At 46.4% G+C, this 20,433-nt stretch overlaps 1 protein-coding gene across 2 annotated transcripts in view; it reads left to right on the plus strand.

Moving 5' to 3' along the window:
* Window positions 1-1,927: 1,927 nt before the first annotated feature.
* Window positions 1,928-20,433, plus strand: part of pkd1a (polycystic kidney disease 1a) — a 173,188-nt gene continuing 154,682 nt past the window's right edge. For both annotated transcript variants that reach the window (XM_071389881.1, XM_071389882.1), the window contains exon 1: window positions 1,928-2,474. In XM_071389881.1, the coding sequence (XP_071245982.1) occupies window positions 2,185-2,474 (290 nt within the window). In that variant the 5' untranslated portion in view covers window positions 1,928-2,184. The remainder of the gene's footprint in view (window positions 2,475-20,433) is intronic.

Consider the following 20,433-nt stretch of genomic DNA (forward strand, 5'->3'; position numbering starts at 1 on the left):
AGTGACTGGCTGACTGAATGAGTGACTGACTGGCTGAATGAGTGACTGGCTAAGTGAATGAGTGACTGGCTGACTGAAAGAGTGACTGGCTGACTGAATGAGTGACTGACTGGCTGAATGAGTGACTGGCTGACTGAAAGAGTGACTGGCTGACTGAATGAGTGACTGGCTGACTGAATGAGTGACTGGCTGACTGAAAGAGTGACTGGCTGAATGAGTGACTGACTGACTGACTGAATGAGTGACTGGCTGACTGAACGAGTGACTGGCTGACTGAATGAGTGACTGGCTGACTGAATGAGTGACTGGCTGACTGAAAGAGTGACTGGCTGACTGAATGAGTGACTGGCTGGGTGAATGAGTGACTGGCTGACTGAATGAGTGACTGGCTGACTGAATGAGTGACTGGCTGACTGAAAGAGTGACTGGCTGACTGAAAGAGTGACTGGCTGACTGAAAGAGTGACTGGCTGACTGAAAGAGTGACTGGCTGACTGAAAGAGTGACTGGCTGACTGAATGAGTGACTGGCTGGGTGAATGAGTGACTGGCTGGGTGAATGAGTGACTGGCTGACTGAAAGAGTGACTAACTGGCTGAATGAGTGACTGGCTGACTGAAAGAGTGACTGGCTGACTGAAAGAGTGACTGGCTGACTGAAAGAGTGACTGGCTGACTGAATGAGTGACTGGCTGGGTGAATGAGTGACTGGCTGACTGAAAGAGTGACTGGCTGACTGAATGAGTGACTGACTGGCTGAATGAGTGACTGGCTGACTGAAAGAGTGACTGGCTGACTGAATGAGTGACTGGCTGACTGAATGAGTGACTGGCTGACTGAAAGAGTGACTGGCTGAATGAGTGACTGACTGACTGACTGAATGAGTGACTGGCTGACTGAACGAGTGACTGGCTGACTGAATGAGTGACTGGCTGACTGAATGAGTGACTGGCTGACTGAAAGAGTGACTGGCTGACTGAATGAGTGACTGGCTGGGTGAATGAGTGACTGGCTGACTGAATGAGTGACTGGCTGACTGAATGAGTGACTGGCTGACTGAAAGAGTGACTGGCTGACTGAAAGAGTGACTGGCTGACTGAAAGAGTGACTGGCTGACTGAAAGAGTGACTGGCTGACTGAAAGAGTGACTGGCTGACTGAAAGAGTGACTGGCTGACTGAATGAGTGACTGGCTGGGTGAATGAGTGACTGGCTGGGTGAAAGAGTGACTGGCTGGGTGAGTGGCTGACTGTCTCCTATATTCCTAGAAGGCCAAGAACACAGCTGGACTGTTTAAAGGTGTTATCACATCATCATCATCACACACAATTAGATCCTCCCATCTAGGGAACGGACTGGAGGTGGGGAGAGGGGAGGATGTGTGTGTGGGGGACAATTAGATCCTCCCATCTAGGGAACGGACTGGAGGTGGGGAGAGGGGAGGATGTGTGTGTGTGGGGGACAGTTAGATCCTCCCATCTAGGGAACGGACTGGAGGTGGGGAGAGGGGAGGATGTGTGTGTGGGGGACAGTTAGATCCTCCCATCTAGGGAACGGACTGGAGGTGGGGAGAGGGGAGGATGTGTGTGTGTGGGGGGACAATTAGGGACCTCCCATCTAGGGAATGGACTGGAGGTGGGGAGAGGGGAGGATGTGTGTGGGGGGGGGGGACTGTTTCAATAAAAAAATATGATCATGTTTTGTTATTTTGAGTAGGCTAAAATATATCTGGTGCGATTAAGGCTGATATGTTGATATGCAAGTACAAAACACATCATTGTATAACCAAATCCTTAAACGGATTACTTGTGTAATAATAATACATTATTGCATGAGAAAAACGTAGAATCTTTCTCCCAAGGAGCCCAAGAAGGAATCTGTGCGCTCGGTGTTTACTAGTAGAACTGCAGCGGGTGACGGCAGACAAAACAAGGCGGGAGAAAGGAAGTTGAAGGAACTTTTTTTCTCCCGAAAAAAGAAGAGCGCTGCTAGTTCCGTTATAACCACAGAGAACGGCGAAACGTCTACGAAAACCTGGGGAAGGTTAAAAAACGGTTTTTAAAAAAGTTAGTTGCGCTCTTAGCATGTTTTCACATGAAGAAATCCGTTAAAAAGCGACGAAACAAGTTTTCCCCCCCCCAGTGCGAGGACCCTTCCAACATCAGAGGCGATGCGATGTGAGTGAGCTATGCCTTTTAGAAATGGACAGATTTTATCCAAGCGAAAACATGGCGCCTCTTTCCCCAAGTTTGGATTATTTTCCAGTCTGCTCTTCACACTCTGTTGCCTGGAGGCATGGGGCTGGAGCCCAGCGCACGGGGACGGCGGCAGCGGTAGGAGTTGCGGGAGCCCGTGTCCCGGTAACTGTACGTGTGTTATTGCACCGGGGTCCCGGGAATCGTGCGTGGTTAATTGTACCAACATCGGTCTGGAGCGGGGACCAGCGGCGGGGGACCTCCCACCGGGAACTAACGTTCTGTAAGTAGCCTAGTGGTTGTAACGTTAGCATGTGACACTCCAGATGGGAAGCGGAGCGCTCGGTAATTGACGTAACTCGGAGTGTGCCCCTTGGCACTTTCCCTTCGGTGGAGGAGGGATGGGGAGTTGGCATCTCCCGTGACGTAACATTTTAATTCTGAACACTCTTATTCAGTTGTTTGTATAGGTCGTTTGTTTGTGTGCCATTGGCTGGTGTTGAGGAAGATATCACACCGTTTCACTACAGATATGATACTCCAGAATAGACTGGCAGGCTGCCAGGCATGCTGTCATGGAAAAAGTCACGCCTCGATCACATCGACTGGGTTTTTGCATTTTGGGTACACCAGAAGTACATTAATTTCCAATTGAATGCTGCGTTTGCCTTGCAGCATTGCGTAGCAGAGGCAGTTCCAATGCGTTCTGTGTGGTACATCAATGAGATTTTCCAAACGTATGCCTCAAACTGTATTTGTAGACTGCCTGACGCCTCGATCACACATACAGCGCGATTGCTCAAATTGGTATGCAGCATTATCTGGATATGTGTGCAACAAATGTTCAACATTCACCTTCTGCTACCATTTATGTCAAGTCCTCTTACAGCATACAGTTTGACACATAAGTTCGACAAATCCAACGACTGCACCCCAACTGCCTCTGAACGCAATGCTGCAAGGCAAACGCAGCGTTCCGTTGGAAATGAAGGTCATTCTGGTGCACCGAAACGCAACGACGCTGTCGCTGTGACAGACATGGTAGCAGAAGGGGAATGTTGAACTTTTGTTGCACAATATCCAGATGATGCTGCTTACCATGTGTGATCGAACTGTTTTGATTCCATACTTTTGTTGTGCTTTGTTTTGAGTTTATACTTTTGTTGTGCTTTGTTTTGAGTTTATACTTTTGTTGTGCTTTGTTTTGATTCAATACTTTTGTTGTGCTTTGTTTTGAGTTTATACTTTTGTTGTGCTTTGTGGCCTTTGATGCCAATTTGCAGTGAGTTACAAAGAAAGGAGGGGGGGGGGTAGTAGCAATACTAGTAGTAGTAGTAGTAGTAGTAGCAATAGTAGTAGTAACAGTAGTAGTAACATTAGTAGTAGCAATAGTAGTAGTAACAGTAGTAGTAGTAACAATAGTAGTAGTAGTAGTAGTAGTAGTAGTAGTAGTAGTAGTAGTAGCAATGGTAGTAGTAACAATAGTAGTAGTTTTAGCAATAGTAGTAGTAACAATAGTAGTAACAGTAACATGTAGTAGTAGTAACAGTAGTAGCAATAGTAGTAGTAACAGTAGTAGCAATAGTAGTAGTAACAGTAGTAGCAATAGTAGTAGTAACAGTAGTAGTAGTAATAGTAGTAGTAGTAACAGTAGTAGTAACAGTAGTAGTAGTAGTAGTAATGGTAGCAATGGTGGTAGTAACAATAGTAGTAGTTTTAGCAATAGTAGTAGTAATAGTAGTAGTAACAATAGTAGTAGCAATAGTAGTAGTAATAGTAGTAGTAACAATAGTAGTAACAGTAACATGTAGTAGTAGTAACAGTAGTAGTAGCAATAGTAGTAGTAACAGTAGTAGTAGCAATAGTAGTAGTAACAATAGTAGTAGTAATAGTAGTAGTACCAATAGTAGTAACAGTAACATGTAGTAGTAACAGTAGTAACAATAGTAGTAACAATAGTAGTAGTAACAATAGTAGTAACAGTAACATGTAGTAGTAACAGTAGTAGCAATAGTAGTAACAATAGTAGTAGTAACAATAGTAGTAACAGTAACATGTAGTAGAAGTAACAGCAACATGTAGTATTAGTAGTAGGAGTAGGAGTAATAGTAGTGCCAATAGTAGTAGTAATAGTAGTAGTAACAGGAGTAACACTAGTAGTAATAGTAGTAGTAGTAATAGTAACAGGTAATAGTAATAGTAGTAGTAATTGTAGTAACACTAGTAGTAGTAATAGTAGTAACACTAGTAGTAATAGTAGTAGTAGTAGTAATAGTAAAGGTAGTAGTAGTAGTTGTCCAATACGTGTTTCTTCCTATGAATTGTGAATGTATTTATTCTTAGGAGAAATTGTCACGTGTTTAATAGATATTGAGACAAATAACAAACGTTGAGAACTTGTTTTGCATACTTGGTGTTTCCTCATTATATGGTGGGCGGGCAGCCTGATACTCCACCCATAGTGACCCTCAACTGGAAGTAGCTGCACCAGACCAAAGTGCGTCACAGTCACATAGAACTCCGTTGAGCAACGTTGTAAGTTGTCCCCAAGACAAATGACCAAAACAAAAATAGTTCCAAGGCAAAAAGTTGGCCTCTGCGTCCTCCCTTCTCTGGCTGCCCGTTTTGAGAGGTGTTACGCTTCCAACACAGCGACAGCGTCGTTGCGTTCTGGTCGACCAGAATGACATTCATTTCCAGTGAAGCGCTGCGTTTGCCTTGCAGCGTTGCAGAGGCAGTTGCAGTGCGTTCGCTGTGGTGCTGGATTTATCCAACGTACGGGTCAAGCTGCTGTCGCTGTGGTGCTGGATTTATCCAACGTACGGGTCAAGCTGCTGACGCTGTGGTGCTGAATTTATCCAACGTACGGGTCAAGCTGCTGTCGCTGTGGTGCTGGATTTATCCAACGTACGGGTCAAGCTGCTGTCGCTGTGGTGCTGGATTTATCCAACGTACGGGTCAAGCTGCTGACGCTGTGGTGCTGGATTTATCCAACGTACGGGTCAAGCTGCTGTCGCTGTGGTGATGGATTTATCCAACGTACGGGTCAAGCTGCTGTCGCTGTGGTGATGGATTTATCCAACGTACGGGTCAAGCTGCTGACGCTGTGGTGATGGATTTATCCAACGTACGGGTCAAGCTGCTGTCGCTGTGGTGCTGGATTTATCCAACGTACGGGTCAAGCTGCTGACGCTGTGGTGCTGGATTTATCCAACGTACGGGTCAAGCTGCTGACGCTGTGTTGGAAGCGTTAGTGCCTTAAGGCCTAGAAGTTCACCATCCAAGACAGCGGCCATCACATGTTGTTGTTTGGAGTTTGACCGGTGGGTAGCAGCCTACAAGGCGGGTCAGCTCTGAAGGCAGGCGTGGTGCAGGATCTAAACTTCAGGCTGGAACATTCTGTCCTCTCGCTGCCTGACTGAAGGAGCATCGTATGTTATCAGTTTATTTTTCCCACAAAATCCTTTATGTTTGAACTTTCTCTCCATTCAATTTTAGGATACATCTCTTCTCAAGGCTCTGGGTTATTCTGGAATACAAACTTCTTGTGTTTTTAACGAACTGTTCAGGTTTTAGAAGTCAACTGCAGCATGGCATTTATTTAGGTCAGATCTGGCTACTGCCTGGGGGGATAAGGTGTATATAGGCCTATACATAGTTATGCTAATCCTACTGCCTGGGGGGATAAGGTGTATATAGGCCTATACATAGTAATGCTAATCCTACTGCCTGGGGGGATAAGGTGTATATAGGCCTATACATAGTAATGCTAATCCTACTGCCTGGGGGGATAAGGTGTATATAGGCCTATACATAGTAATGCTAATCCTACTGCCTGGGGGGATAAGGTGTATATAGGCCTATACATAGTAATGCTAATCCTACTGCCTGGGGGGATAAGGTGTATATAGGCCTATACATAGTAATGCTAATCCTACTGCCTGGGGGGATAAGGTGTATATAGGCCTATACATAGTAATGCTAATCCTACTGCCTGGGGGGATAAGGTGTATATAGGCCTATACATAGTAATGCTAATCCTACTGCCTGGGGGGATAAGGTGTATATAGGCCTATACATAGTAATGCTAATCCTACTGCCTGGGGGGATAAGGTGTATATAGGCCTATACATAGTAATGCTAATCCTACTGCCTGGGGGGATAAGGTGTATATAGGCCTATACATAGTAATGCTAATCCTACTGCCTGGGGGGATAAGGTGTATATAGGCCTATACATAGTAATGCTAATCCTACTGCCTGGGGGGATAAGGTGTATATAGGCCTATACATAGTAATGCTAATCCTACTGCCTGGGGGGATAAGGTGTATATAGGCCTATACATAGTAATGCTAATCCTACTGCCTGGGGGGATAAGGTGTATATAGGCCTATACATAGTAATGCTAATCCTACTGCCTGGGGGGATAAGGTGTATATAGGCCTATACATAGTAATGCTAATCCATAGGCTTCTGTTTGGATATGCCTGACCTTTACTTAGCCAATGGAAATGACAGAAATTGGTCCTGTAATCTGTCTAATAATATGCTGTCTGTAGTTTAATAGAAAAGGAGAGACCGTTAGACCCAGGTCTGTAGGATTAACTTAATCCAGTTCATTAACGTTGTTGTCTGTAGTTTAATAGAAAAAGGAGAGACCGTTAGACCCAGGTCTGTAGGATTAACTTAATCCAGTTCATTAACGTTGTTGTCTGTAGTTTAATAGAAAAGGGAGAGACCGTTAGACCCAGGTCTGTAGGATTAACTTAATCCAGTTCATTAACGTTGTTGTCTGTAGTTTAATAGAAAAGGGAGAGACCGTTAGACCCAGGTCTGTAGGATTAACTTAATCCAGTTCATTAACGTTGTTGTCTGTAGTTTAATAGAAAAGGGAGAGACCGTTAGACCCAGGTCTGTAGGATTAACTTAATCCAGTTCATTAACGTTGTTGTCTGTAGTTTAATAGAAAAGGGAGAGACCGTTAGACCCAGGTCTGTAGGATTAACTTAATCCAGTTCATTAACGTTGCAGTGCGTGTGGCCGGGTCTCCATTTCATTGGCTCTGCATAAGGGGCGGGCCGTTCGCAGGGATAACTGAGTGAAGACATGGGTTCTGCAGTGGCGAGGAGGGATACTGTCGGGTCGGGGTCCAGCCAAACTGGACCGGAGCGTTCATTTCATCAAGCAAACCCCGCTGTCCTCCCGGGAAAAGTCGGTAAACGGTAGAAAATATATCGTTTCTGTCGATGGAGAGGAATATCCTTCCCAGCACCACAGCCGTTGAAGCCATAAATCTACAATGAAATGAGTTGTGATTCTCTGACTGGAACTGTCACAGGGCTCTATAGCTGACCTGGTCAATATCACTAGTCTGTTATGGAACTGTCACAGGGCTCTATAGCTGACCTGGTCAACATCACTAGTCTGTTATGGAACTGTCACAGGGCTCTATAGCTGACCTGGTCAATATCACTAGTCTGTTATGGAACTGTCCCAGGGCTCTATAGCTGACCTGGTCAATATCACTAGTCTGTTATGGAACTGTCCCAGGGCTCTATAGCTGACCTGGTCAATATCACTAGTCTGTTATGGAACTGTCCCAGGGCTCTATAGCTGACCTGGTCAATATCACTAGTCTGTTATGGAACGGTCACAGGGCTCTATAGCTGACCTGGTCAACATCACTAGTCTGTTATGGAACTGTCCCAGGGCTCTATAGCTGACCTGGTCAATATCACTAGTCTGTTATGGAACTGTCACAGGGCTCTATAGCTGACCTGGTCAAATAGTCTGTTATGGAACTGTCCCAGGGCTCTATAGCTGACCTGGTCAAATAGTCTGTTATGGAACTGTCCCAGGGCTCTATAGCTGACCTGGTCAAATAGTCTGTTATGGAACTGTCCCAGGGCTCTATAGCTGACCTGGTCAATATCACTAGTCTGTTATGGAACGGTCACAGGGCTCTATAGCTGACCTGGTCAATATCAATAGTCTGTTATGGAACTGTCCCAGGGCTCTATAGCTGACCTGGTCAATATCACTAGTCTGTTATGGAACGGTCACAGGGCTCTATAGCTGACCTGGTCAATATCACTAGTCTGTTATGGAACGGTCACAGGGCTCTATAGCTGACCTGGTCAAATAGTCTGTTATGGAACTGTCCCAGGGCTCTATAGCTGACCTGGTCAAATAGTCTGTTATGGAACTGTCCCAGGGCTCTATAGCTGACCTGGTCAAATAGTCTGTTATGGAACTGTCCCAGGGCTCTATAGCTGACCTGGTCAATATCACTAGTCTGTTATGGAACGGTCACAGGGCTCTATAGCTGACCTGGTCAATATCACTAGTCTGTTATGGAACTGTCCCAGGGCTCTATAGCTGACCTGGTCAATATCACTAGTCTGTTATGGAACTGTCCCAGGGCTCTATAGCTGACCTGGTCAATATCACTAGTCTGTTATGGAACTGTCACAGGGCTCTATAGCTGACCTGGTCAAATAGTCTGTTATGGAACTGTCCCAGGGCTCTATAACTGACCTGGTCAATATCACTAGTCTGTTATGGAACTGTCACAGGGCTCTATAGCTGACCTGGTCAATATCACTAGTCTGTTATGGAACTGTCACAGGGCTCTATAGCTGACCTGGTCAATATCACTAGTCTGTTATGGAACTGTCACAGGGCTCTATAGCTGACCTGGTCAATATCACTAGTCTGTTATGGAACTGTCACAGGGCTCTATAGCTGACCTGGTCAATATCACTAGTCTGTTATGGAACTGTCACAGGGCTCTATAGCTGACCTGGTCAACATCACTAGTCTGTTATGGAACTGTCCCAGGGCTCTATAGCTGACCTGGTCAACATCACTAGTCTGTTATGGAACTGTCACAGGGCTCTATAGCTGACCTGGTCAATATCAATAGTCTGTTATGGAACTGTCCCAGGGCTCTATAGCTGACCTGGTCAACATCACTAGTCTGTTATGGAACTGTCACAGGGCTCTATAGCTGACCTGGTCAACATCACTAGTCTGTTATGGAACTGTCCCAGGGCTCTATAGCTGACCTGGTCAAATAGTCTGTTATGGAACTGTCACAGGGCTCTATAGCTGACCTGGTCAATATCACTAGTCTGTTATGGAACTGTCAGAGTAGGATACTGATCTAGGATCAGTTTGGCCAATTTAATCAATAGGAGTATTCTGGACAGAGAGGTGTTTAAAGTGTGATCTGAGCTCAGCGGTTCATAATGTCTGGACTGAGAGACACAGTAAGAGACAAAGTGGGACGTGCTGAAGGCTGTTTGATGAGGACATGAGGTCTATTCTTCACTTCTACAAACATTATATCCCACATCTCTAGGGTAGGTAAAGTTTGGATGATTCTGGTGTTGACACACACACACACACACACACACACACACACACACACACACACACACACACACACACACACACACACACACACACACACACACACACACACACACACACACACACACACACACACACACACACAGTAGCTGTAAACACACACATCTCCATTTTCCTGGCTACAGTACTGTTTTGCTTTGTGTCGTTACCAGGACAACCACACCGCAACTATCACACCCCTGGACCAGCCCAGGAGAAATACAACTGTACACACACACACACACACACACACACACACACACACACAGCAGGAGATGTTGTCTTATAAACCAGAGTATTTACAGAGTAGTTAGATCTGGCAGTACACCTTGTCTCTTCAGAAGTCTAACAGATGTCATGTATAGGGACTACTCTCCCTCATCCCTCTCTTTCTCCCTCATCCCCCTCTCTCTCTCCCTCATCCCCCTCTCTCTCCCTCATCCCCCTCTCTCTCTCCCTCATCCCTCTTCCTCCTTCTATTCCCTATATTCTTCTTTCTCCCTATTTTCCTCTTCCTCACTCCTCCTCATCCTCTTTTGTTATCTCTCTCTTTTCCTTTCTCTCCATCTTGGTTGCGGTATTTCTCTCACTCCAGTGTATCCTCATCCCCTCTCTCTCTCCCTCATCCCCCTCTCTCTCTCCCTCATCCCCCTCTCTCTCTCCCTCATCACTCTCTCTCTCCCTCATCCCCCTCTCTCTCTCCCTCATCCCCCTCTCGCTCTCCCTCATCCCTCTCTCTCTCTCCCTCACCCCCCTCTCTCTCTCCCTCATTACCCTCTCTCTCTCCCTCATCCCTCTCTCTCTCCCTCATCCCCCTCTCTCTCTCCCTCATTCCCCTCTCTCTCTCCCTCATCCCTCTCTCTCTCTCCCTCATCCCCCCTCTCTCTCCTTCCTCCAGTATATCCTCATCTCTCTCTCTCTCTCCTTCCTCCAGTATATCCTCATCCCTCTCTCTCTCTCTCTCCTTCCTCCAGTATATCCTCATCCCTCTCTCTCTCTCTCTCTCTCTCTCTCTCTCCTTCCTCCAGTATATCCTCATCCCTCTCTCTCTCTCTCTCCTTCCTCCAGTGTATCCTCATCCCCCTCTCTCTCAATCTCTCTCTCTCTCCTTCCTCCAGTATATCCTCATCCCTCTCTCTCTCTCTCTCCTTCCTCCAGTATATCCTCATATATCTCTCCCTCTCTCTCTCTCTCCTTCCTCCAGTGTATCCTCATCCCCCTCTCTCTCTCTCTCTCTCTCTCCTTCCTCCAGTATATCCTCATCTCTCTCTCTCTCTCTCTCTCTCTCTCTCTCTCTCCTTCCTCCAGTATATCCTCATCCCTCTCTCTCTCTCTCTCTCCTTCCTCCAGTGTATCCTCATCCCCCTCTCTCTCTCTCTCTCTCTCTCTCTCTCTCCTTCCTCCAGTATATCCTCATCTCTCTCTCTCTCTCTCTCCTTCCTCCAGTATATCCTCATCCCTCTCTCTCTCTCTCTCCTTCCTCCAGTATATCCTCATCCCTCTCTCTCTCTCTCTCCTTCCTCCAGTGTATCCTCATCTCTCTCTCTCTCTCTTCATCCTCCAGTATATCCTCATCCCTCTCTCTCTCTCTCTCTCCTTCCTCCAGTATATCCTCATCCCTCTCTCTCTCTCTCTCTCTCCATCCTCCAGTATATCCTCATCCCTCTCTCTCTCTCTCCTTCCTCCAGTATATCCTCATCCCTCTCTCTCTCTCTCCTTCCTCCAGTGTATCCTCATCCCTCCATCTCCTGATAGTGTAAATGTTCAGTCCAAATAAAGAAGTGATACTTTTTTCTTCATTTCTCTTTCTTTCCTCCATTTTTTTTAACGAGCTGGAAAAGACTGAATCCACCGGCCATATGCCAGGAGGTTTGTTTTGTTACCGTGACGACGGCAACTGATGACATCACTCACGGAAGTACAGGCATTCCACAAGGCAGTAAATAAAGGGGGAGGGGAGAGAAGAGGGAGAGAGGGAGAGGGGGGAGGGAGCGAGAGAGAGAAGGGGGAGAGGGCGAGTACGTTTAGAGAACAGCAAGAGAGGGGAGGAAGAGTGTGGGGGACGAAGGGGGCACATATTGAAACCTTTCGATGCTACAGACCTCAGTACTAACCAACTAAACCATCAGTATGTCATTACAGCCATGACTGTCACTGTCACTACAGTATGTCATTACAGCCATGACTGTCACTGTCACTACAGTATGTCATTACAGACATGACCCTTCACTGTCACTACAGTATGTCATTACAGCCATGACCCTTCACTGTCACTACAGTATGTCATTACAGACATGACCCTTCACTGTCACTACAGTATGTCATTACAGACATGACCCTTCACTGTCACTACAGTATGTCATTACAGCCATGACCCTTCACTGTCACTACAGTATGTCATTACAGCCATGACCCTCCACTGTCACCAGTATTACAGTGGACACAACACCACAGATACACCAGTATTACAGTGGACATAACACCACACCAGTATTACAGTGGACATAACACCACACCAGTATTACAGTGGACATAACACCACACCAGTATTACAGTGGACATAACACCACACCAGTATTACAGTGGACATAACACCACACCAGTATTACAGTGGACATAACACCACACCAGTATTACAGTGGACATAACACCACACCAGTATTACAGTGGACATAACACCACTACAGTATTACAGTGGACACAACACCACACCAGTATTACAGTGGACATAACACCACACCAGTATTACAGTGGACATAACACCACACCAGTATTACAGTGGACACAACACCACTACAGTATTACAGTGGACACAACACCACACCAGTATTACAGTGGACATAACACCACACCAGTATTACAGTGGACATAACACCACACCAGTATTACAGTGGACATAACACCACACCAGTATTACAGTGGACATAACACCACACCAGTATTACAGTGGACATAACACCACACCAGTATTACAGTGGACATAACACCACACCAGTATTACAGTGGACATAACACCACACCAGTATTACAGTGGACATAACACCACACCAGTATTACAGTGGACATAACACCACACCAGTATTACAGTGGACATAACACCACACCAGTATTACAGTGGACACAACACCACACCAGTATTACAGTGGACATAACACCACACCAGTATTACAGTGGACATAACACCACACCAGTATTACAGTGGACATAACACCACACCAGTATTACAGTGGACATAACACCACACCAGTATTACAGTGGACATAACACCACACCAGTATTACAGTGGACACAACACCACACCAGTATTACAGTGGACATAACACCACACCAGTATTACAGTGGACATAACACCACACCAGTATTACAGTGGACATAACACCACACCAGTATTACAGTGGACATAACACCACACCAGTATTACAGTGGACATAACACCACACCAGTATTACAGTGGACATAACACCACACCAGTATTACAGTGGTCATAACACCACACCAGTATTACAGTGGACATAACACCACACCAGTATTACAGTGGTCATAACACCACACCAGTATTACAGTGGACATAACACCACACCAGTAGTACAGTGGACACAACACCACACCAGTATTACAGTGGACATAACACCACACCAGTATTACAGTGGACATAACACCACACCAGTATTACAGTGGACACAACACCACTACAGTATTACAGTGGACATAACACCACACCAGTATTACAGTGGACATAACACCACACCAGTATTACAGTGGACATAACACCACACCAGTATTACAGTGGACATAACACCACACCAGTATTACAGTGGACATAACACCACACCAGTATTACAGTGGACATAACACCACACCAGTATTACAGTGGACATAACACCACACCAGTATTACAGTGGACACAACACCACACCAGTATTACAGTGGACATAACACCACACCAGTATTACAGTGGACATAACACCACACCAGTATTACAGTGGACATAACACCACACCAGTATTACAGTGGACATAACACCACACCAGTATTACAGTGGACACAACACCACACCAGTATTACAGTGGACATAACACCACACCAGTATTACAGTGGACACAACACCACACCAGTATTACAGTGGACACAACACCACACCAGTATTACAGTGGACATAACACCACACCAGTATTACAGTGGACATAACACCACACCAGTATTACAGTGGACATAACACCACACCAGTATTACAGTGGACATAACACCACACCAGTATTACAGTGGACACAACACCACACCAGTATTACAGTGGACATAACACCACACCAGTATTACAGTGGACATAACACCACACCAGTATTACAGTGGACATAACACCACACCAGTATTACAGTGGACATAACACCACACCAGTATTACAGTGGACACAACACCACACCAGTATTACAGTGGACATAACACCACACCAGTATTACAGTGGACATAACACCACACCAGTATTACAGTGGACATAACACCACACCAGTATTACAGTGGACATAACACCACACCAGTATTACAGTGGACACAACACCACACCAGTATTACAGTGGACATAACACCACACCAGTATTACAGTGGACACAACACCACACCAGTATTACAGTGGACACAACACCACACCAGTATTACAGTGGACATAACACCACACCAGTATTACAGTGGACATAACACCACACCAGTATTACAGTGGACATAACACCACACCAGTATTACAGTGGACACAACACCACACCAGTATTACAGTGGACATAACACCACACCAGTATTACAGTGGACATAACACCACACCAGTATTACAGTGGACATAACACCACACCAGTATTACAGTGGACACAACACCACACCAGTATTACAGTGGACACAACACCACACCAGTATTACAGTGGACATAACACCACACCAGTATTACAGTGGACATAACACCACACCAGTATTACAGTGGACATAACACCACTACAGTATTACAGTGGACATAACACCACACCAGTATTACAGTGGACATAACACCACTACAGTATTACAGTGGACATAACACCACACCAGTATTACAGTGGACACAACACCACACCAGTATTACAGTGGACATAACACCACACCAGTATTACAGTGGACATAACACCACACCAGTATTACAGTGGACATAACACCACTACAGTATTACAGTGGACATAACACCACACCAGTATTACAGTGGACATAACACCACACCAGTATTACAGTGGACATAACACCACACCAGTATTACAGTGGACATAACACCACACCAGTATTACAGTGGACATAACACCACACCAGTATTACAGTGGTCATAACACCACACCAGTATTACAGTGGACATAACACCACACCAGTATTACAGTGGTCATAACACCACACCAGTATTACAGTGGACATAACACCACACCAGTAGTACAGTGGACACAACACCACACCAGTATTACAGTGGACATAACACCACACCAGTATTACAGTGGACATAACACCACACCAGTATTACAGTGGACACAACACCACTACAGTATTACAGTGGACATAACACCACACCAGTATTACAGTGGACATAACACCACACCAGTATTACAGTGGACATAACACCACACCAGTATTACAGTGGACATAACACCACACCAGTATTACAGTGGACATAACACCACACCAGTATTACAGTGGACATAACACCACACCAGTATTACAGTGGACATAACACCACACCAGTATTACAGTGGACACAACACCACACCAGTATTACAGTGGACATAACACCACACCAGTATTACAGTGGACATAACACCACACCAGTATTACAGTGGACATAACACCACACCAGTATTACAGTGGACATAACACCACACCAGTATTACAGTGGACACAACACCACACCAGTATTACAGTGGACATAACACCACACCAGTATTACAGTGGACACAACACCACACCAGTATTACAGTGGACACAACACCACACCAGTATTACAGTGGACATAACACCACACCAGTATTACAGTGGACATAACACCACACCAGTATTACAGTGGACATAACACCACACCAGTATTACAGTGGACATAACACCACACCAGTATTACAGTGGACACAACACCACACCAGTATTACAGTGGACATAACACCACACCAGTATTACAGTGGACATAACACCACACCAGTATTACAGTGGACATAACACCACACCAGTATTACAGTGGACATAACACCACACCAGTATTACAGTGGACACAACACCACACCAGTATTACAGTGGACATAACACCACACCAGTATTACAGTGGACATAACACCACACCAGTATTACAGTGGACATAACACCACACCAGTATTACAGTGGACATAACACCACACCAGTATTACAGTGGACACAACACCACACCAGTATTACAGTGGACATAACACCACACCAGTATTACAGTGGACACAACACCACACCAGTATTACAGTGGACACAACACCACACCAGTATTACAGTGGACATAACACCACACCAGTATTACAGTGGACATAACACCACACCAGTATTACAGTGGACATAACACCACACCAGTATTACAGTGGACACAACACCACACCAGTATTACAGTGGACATAACACCACACCAGTATTACAGTGGACATAACACCACACCAGTATTACAGTGGACATAACACCACACCAGTATTACAGTGGACACAACACCACACCAGTATTACAGTGGACACAACACCACACCAGTATTACAGTGGACATAACACCACACCAGTATTACAGTGGACATAACACCACACCAGTATTACAGTGGACATAACACCACTACAGTATTACAGTGGACATAACACCACACCAGTATTACAGTGGACATAACACCACTACAGTATTACAGTGGACATAACACCACACCAGTATTACAGTGGACACAACACCACACCAGTATTACAGTGGACATAACACCACACCAGTATTACAGTGGACATAACACCACACCAGTATTACAGTGGACATAACACCACTACAGTATTACAGTGGACATAACACCACACCAGTATTACAGTGGACATAACACCACTACAGTATTACAGTGGACATAACACCACACCAGTATTACAGTGGACATAACACCACACCAGTATTACAGTGGACACAACACCACACCAGTATTACAGTGGACATAACACCACACCAGTATTACAGTGGACATAACACCACACCAGTATTACAGTGGACACAACACCACACCAGTATTACAGTGGACATAACACCACACCAGTATTACAGTGGACATAACACCACACCAGTATTACAGTGGACATAACACCACACCAGTATTACAGTGGACACAACACCACACCAGTATTACAGTGGACATAACACCACACCAGTATTACAGTGGACATAACACCACACCAGTATTACAGTGGACATAACACCACACCAGTATTACAGTGGACATAACACCACACCAGTATTACAGTGGACATAACACCACACCAGTATTACAGTGGACATAACACCACACCAGTATTACAGTGGACACAACACCACACCAGTATTACAGTGGACATAACACCACACCAGTATTACAGTGGACATAACACCACACCAGTATTACAGTGGACATAACACCACACCAGTATTACAGTGGACATAACACCACACCAGTATTACAGTGGACATAACACCACACCAGTATTACAGTGGACATAACACCACACCAGTATTACAGTGGACATAACACCACACCAGTATTACAGTGGACACAACACCACACCAGTATTACAGTGGACATAACACCACACCAGTATTACAGTGGACATAACACCACACCAGTATTACAGTGGACACAACACCACACCAGTATTACAGTGGACATAACACCACACCAGTATTACAGTGGACACAACACCACACCAGTATTACAGTGGACACAACACCACACCAGTATTACAGTGGACACAACACCACACCAGTATTACAGTGGACATAACACCACACCAGTATTACAGTGGACATAACACCACACCAGTATTACAGTGGACATAACACCACACCAGTATTACAGTGGACACAACACCACACCAGTATTACAGTGGACATAACACCACACCAGTATTACAGTGGACATAACACCACACCAGTATTACAGTGGACACAACACCACACCAGTATTACAGTGGACATAACACCACACCAGTATTACAGTGGACACAACACCACACCAGTATTACAGTGGACACAACACCACACCAGTATTACAGTGGACACAACACCACACCAGTATTACAGTGGACATAACACCACACCAGTATTACAGTGGACATAACACCACACCAGTATTACAGTGGACATAACACCACACCAGTATTACAGTGGACATAACACCACACCAGTATTACAGTGGACATAACACCACACCAGTATTACAGTGGACATAACACCACACCAGTATTACAGTGGACATAACACCACACCAGTATTACAGTAGTGTAATTGTAACACCACAGACAGCTCCAGCACTAGTGTGTGTGTCTGTAATGGCTAACTGGTGCTAGTTAAACAGAAGTGTCTGGGTTCATCATTTACCTGCTCAGTGTAGAAGTTTCTCTCTCCGCGCGTGTGTGTGTGTGTGTGTGTGCGTGCGTGCGTGCGTTCGTGTGTTTGTGTGAGATAGTCTTTGACTCTGAGCTCTCTTACACACACACAAACACAAAGCATATGTTTTACTATACTTGTGGGGACCTAAAATGTATTTCCATACAAGTTCCTATTTACCTTAACCCCTAACCGTAAACCTAACCGTAAACCTAACCGTAAACCTAACCGTGAACCTAACCGTGAACCTAACCGTAAACCTAACCGTAAACCTAACCGTAAACCTAACCGTGAACCTAACCGTAAACCTAACCGTAAACCTAACCGTGAACCTAACCGTGAACCTAACCGTAAACCTAACCGTAAACCTAACCGTGAACCTAACCGTAAACCTAACCGTAAACCTAACCGTAAACCTAACCGTAAACCTAACCGTGAACCTAACCGTAAACCTAACCGTAAACCTAACCGTAAACCTAACCGTAAACCTAACCGTAAACCTAACCGTAAACCTAACTGTAATTGTAACCCTAACTTTAAACCTAACCACTAAGCCTAAAACAGCTATTGTCTTCATGTCCCCATTATGGAGAATTTTCCTTGTGTTACTACCATTGTGGGGACTTTTGGGATTTCCACAAGGATAGTAATACACACACACACACACACACACACACACACACACACACACACACACACACACACACACACACACACACACACACACACACACACACACACACACACACACACACACACACACACACACACACACACACACACACACACACACACACACACACATTTATGGACATTTCATTCCTTTTCCCCATGTATGATTAGCTACAGCTATTTCTAAACCAGAGACTCCACACTAATCCACACTCCTCTAGAGCTAGATCAGACCACTAGTCAGCGGAGTGTGTGTGTGTGTGTGTGTGTGTTGTCCCTTGCACAATTTAGCCTTCTCTGTGCTGCTAACCTCAACCTCATGAGCTCAGAGACTGGACTTTAGCCACAACAGGAGAGGGTGGGGGGGTGAGAGGGAGGGTAGGGGGGTGAGAAGAGGAGGGAATAAGTTATGGGTGGAATGAAAAAGAGAGAGGACAGGTGGATGGAGAGACGTGGTTTGAGTTTAGACGACTTGTTGGTGGTTAACTACAAAGGCCTCTTTGCCTACCTGTTTCACTTGGAGCGAGTCAGAGAGGGAGGACAGGGGGAGGGGGGAGAGTCAGAGAGGGAGGACAGGGGGAGGGGGGGAGAGTCAGAGAGGGAGGACAGGGGGAGGGGGGAGAGTCAGAGAGGGAGGACAGGGGGAGGGGGGAGAGTCAGAGAGGGAGGACAGGGGGGGGGGAGAGTCAGAGAGGGAGGACAGGGGGAGGGGGGAGAGTCAGAGAGGGAGGACAGGGGGAGGGGGGAGAGTCAGAGAGGGAGGACAGGGGGAGGGGGGGAGAGTCAGAGAGGGAGGACAGGGGGAGGGGGGAGAGTCAGAGAGGGAGGACAGGGGGAGGGGGGAGAGTCAGAGAGGGAGGACAGGGGGAGGGGGGAGAGTCAGAGAGGGAGGACAGGGGGAGGGGGGGAGAGTCAGAGAGGGAGGACAGGGGGAGGGGGGGAGAGTCAGAGAGGGAGGACAGGGGGAGGGGGGAGAGTCAGAGAGGGAGGACAGGGGGAGGGGGGGAGAGTCAGAGAGGGAGGACAGGGGGAGGGGGGGAGAGTCAGAGAGGGAGGACAGGGGGAGGGGGGAGAGTCAGAGAGGGAGGACAGGAGGAGGGGGGGAGAGTCAGAGAGGGAGGACAGGGGGAGGGGGGGAGAGTCAGAGAGGGAGGACAGGGGGAGGGGGGGAGAGTCAGAGAGGGAGGACAGGGGGAGGGGGGGAGAGTCAGAGAGGGAGGACAGGGGGAGGGGGGGAGAGTCAGAGAGGGAGGACAGGGGGAGGGGGGGAGAGTCAGAGAGGGAGGACAGGGGGAGGGGGGGAGAGTCAGAGAGGGAGGACAGGGGGAGGGGGGGAGAGTCAGAGAGGGAGGACAGGGGGAGGGGGGGAGAGTCAGAGAGGGAGGACAGGGGGAGGGGGGAGAGTCAGAGAGGGAGGACAGGGGGAGGGGGGGAGAGTCAGAGAGGGAGGACAGGGGGGGGAGAGTCAGAGGGGGAGGACAGGGGGAGGGGGGGAGAGAGACTCTTCACAGCTCACCACAGAGTAAATGTTCCAACCAGACCGGCCTGGAAAGTCT

This window comes from Salvelinus alpinus, chromosome 2, assembly GCF_045679555.1.
Source record: "Salvelinus alpinus chromosome 2, SLU_Salpinus.1, whole genome shotgun sequence".
Lineage (NCBI taxonomy): Eukaryota > Metazoa > Chordata > Actinopteri > Salmoniformes > Salmonidae > Salvelinus > Salvelinus alpinus.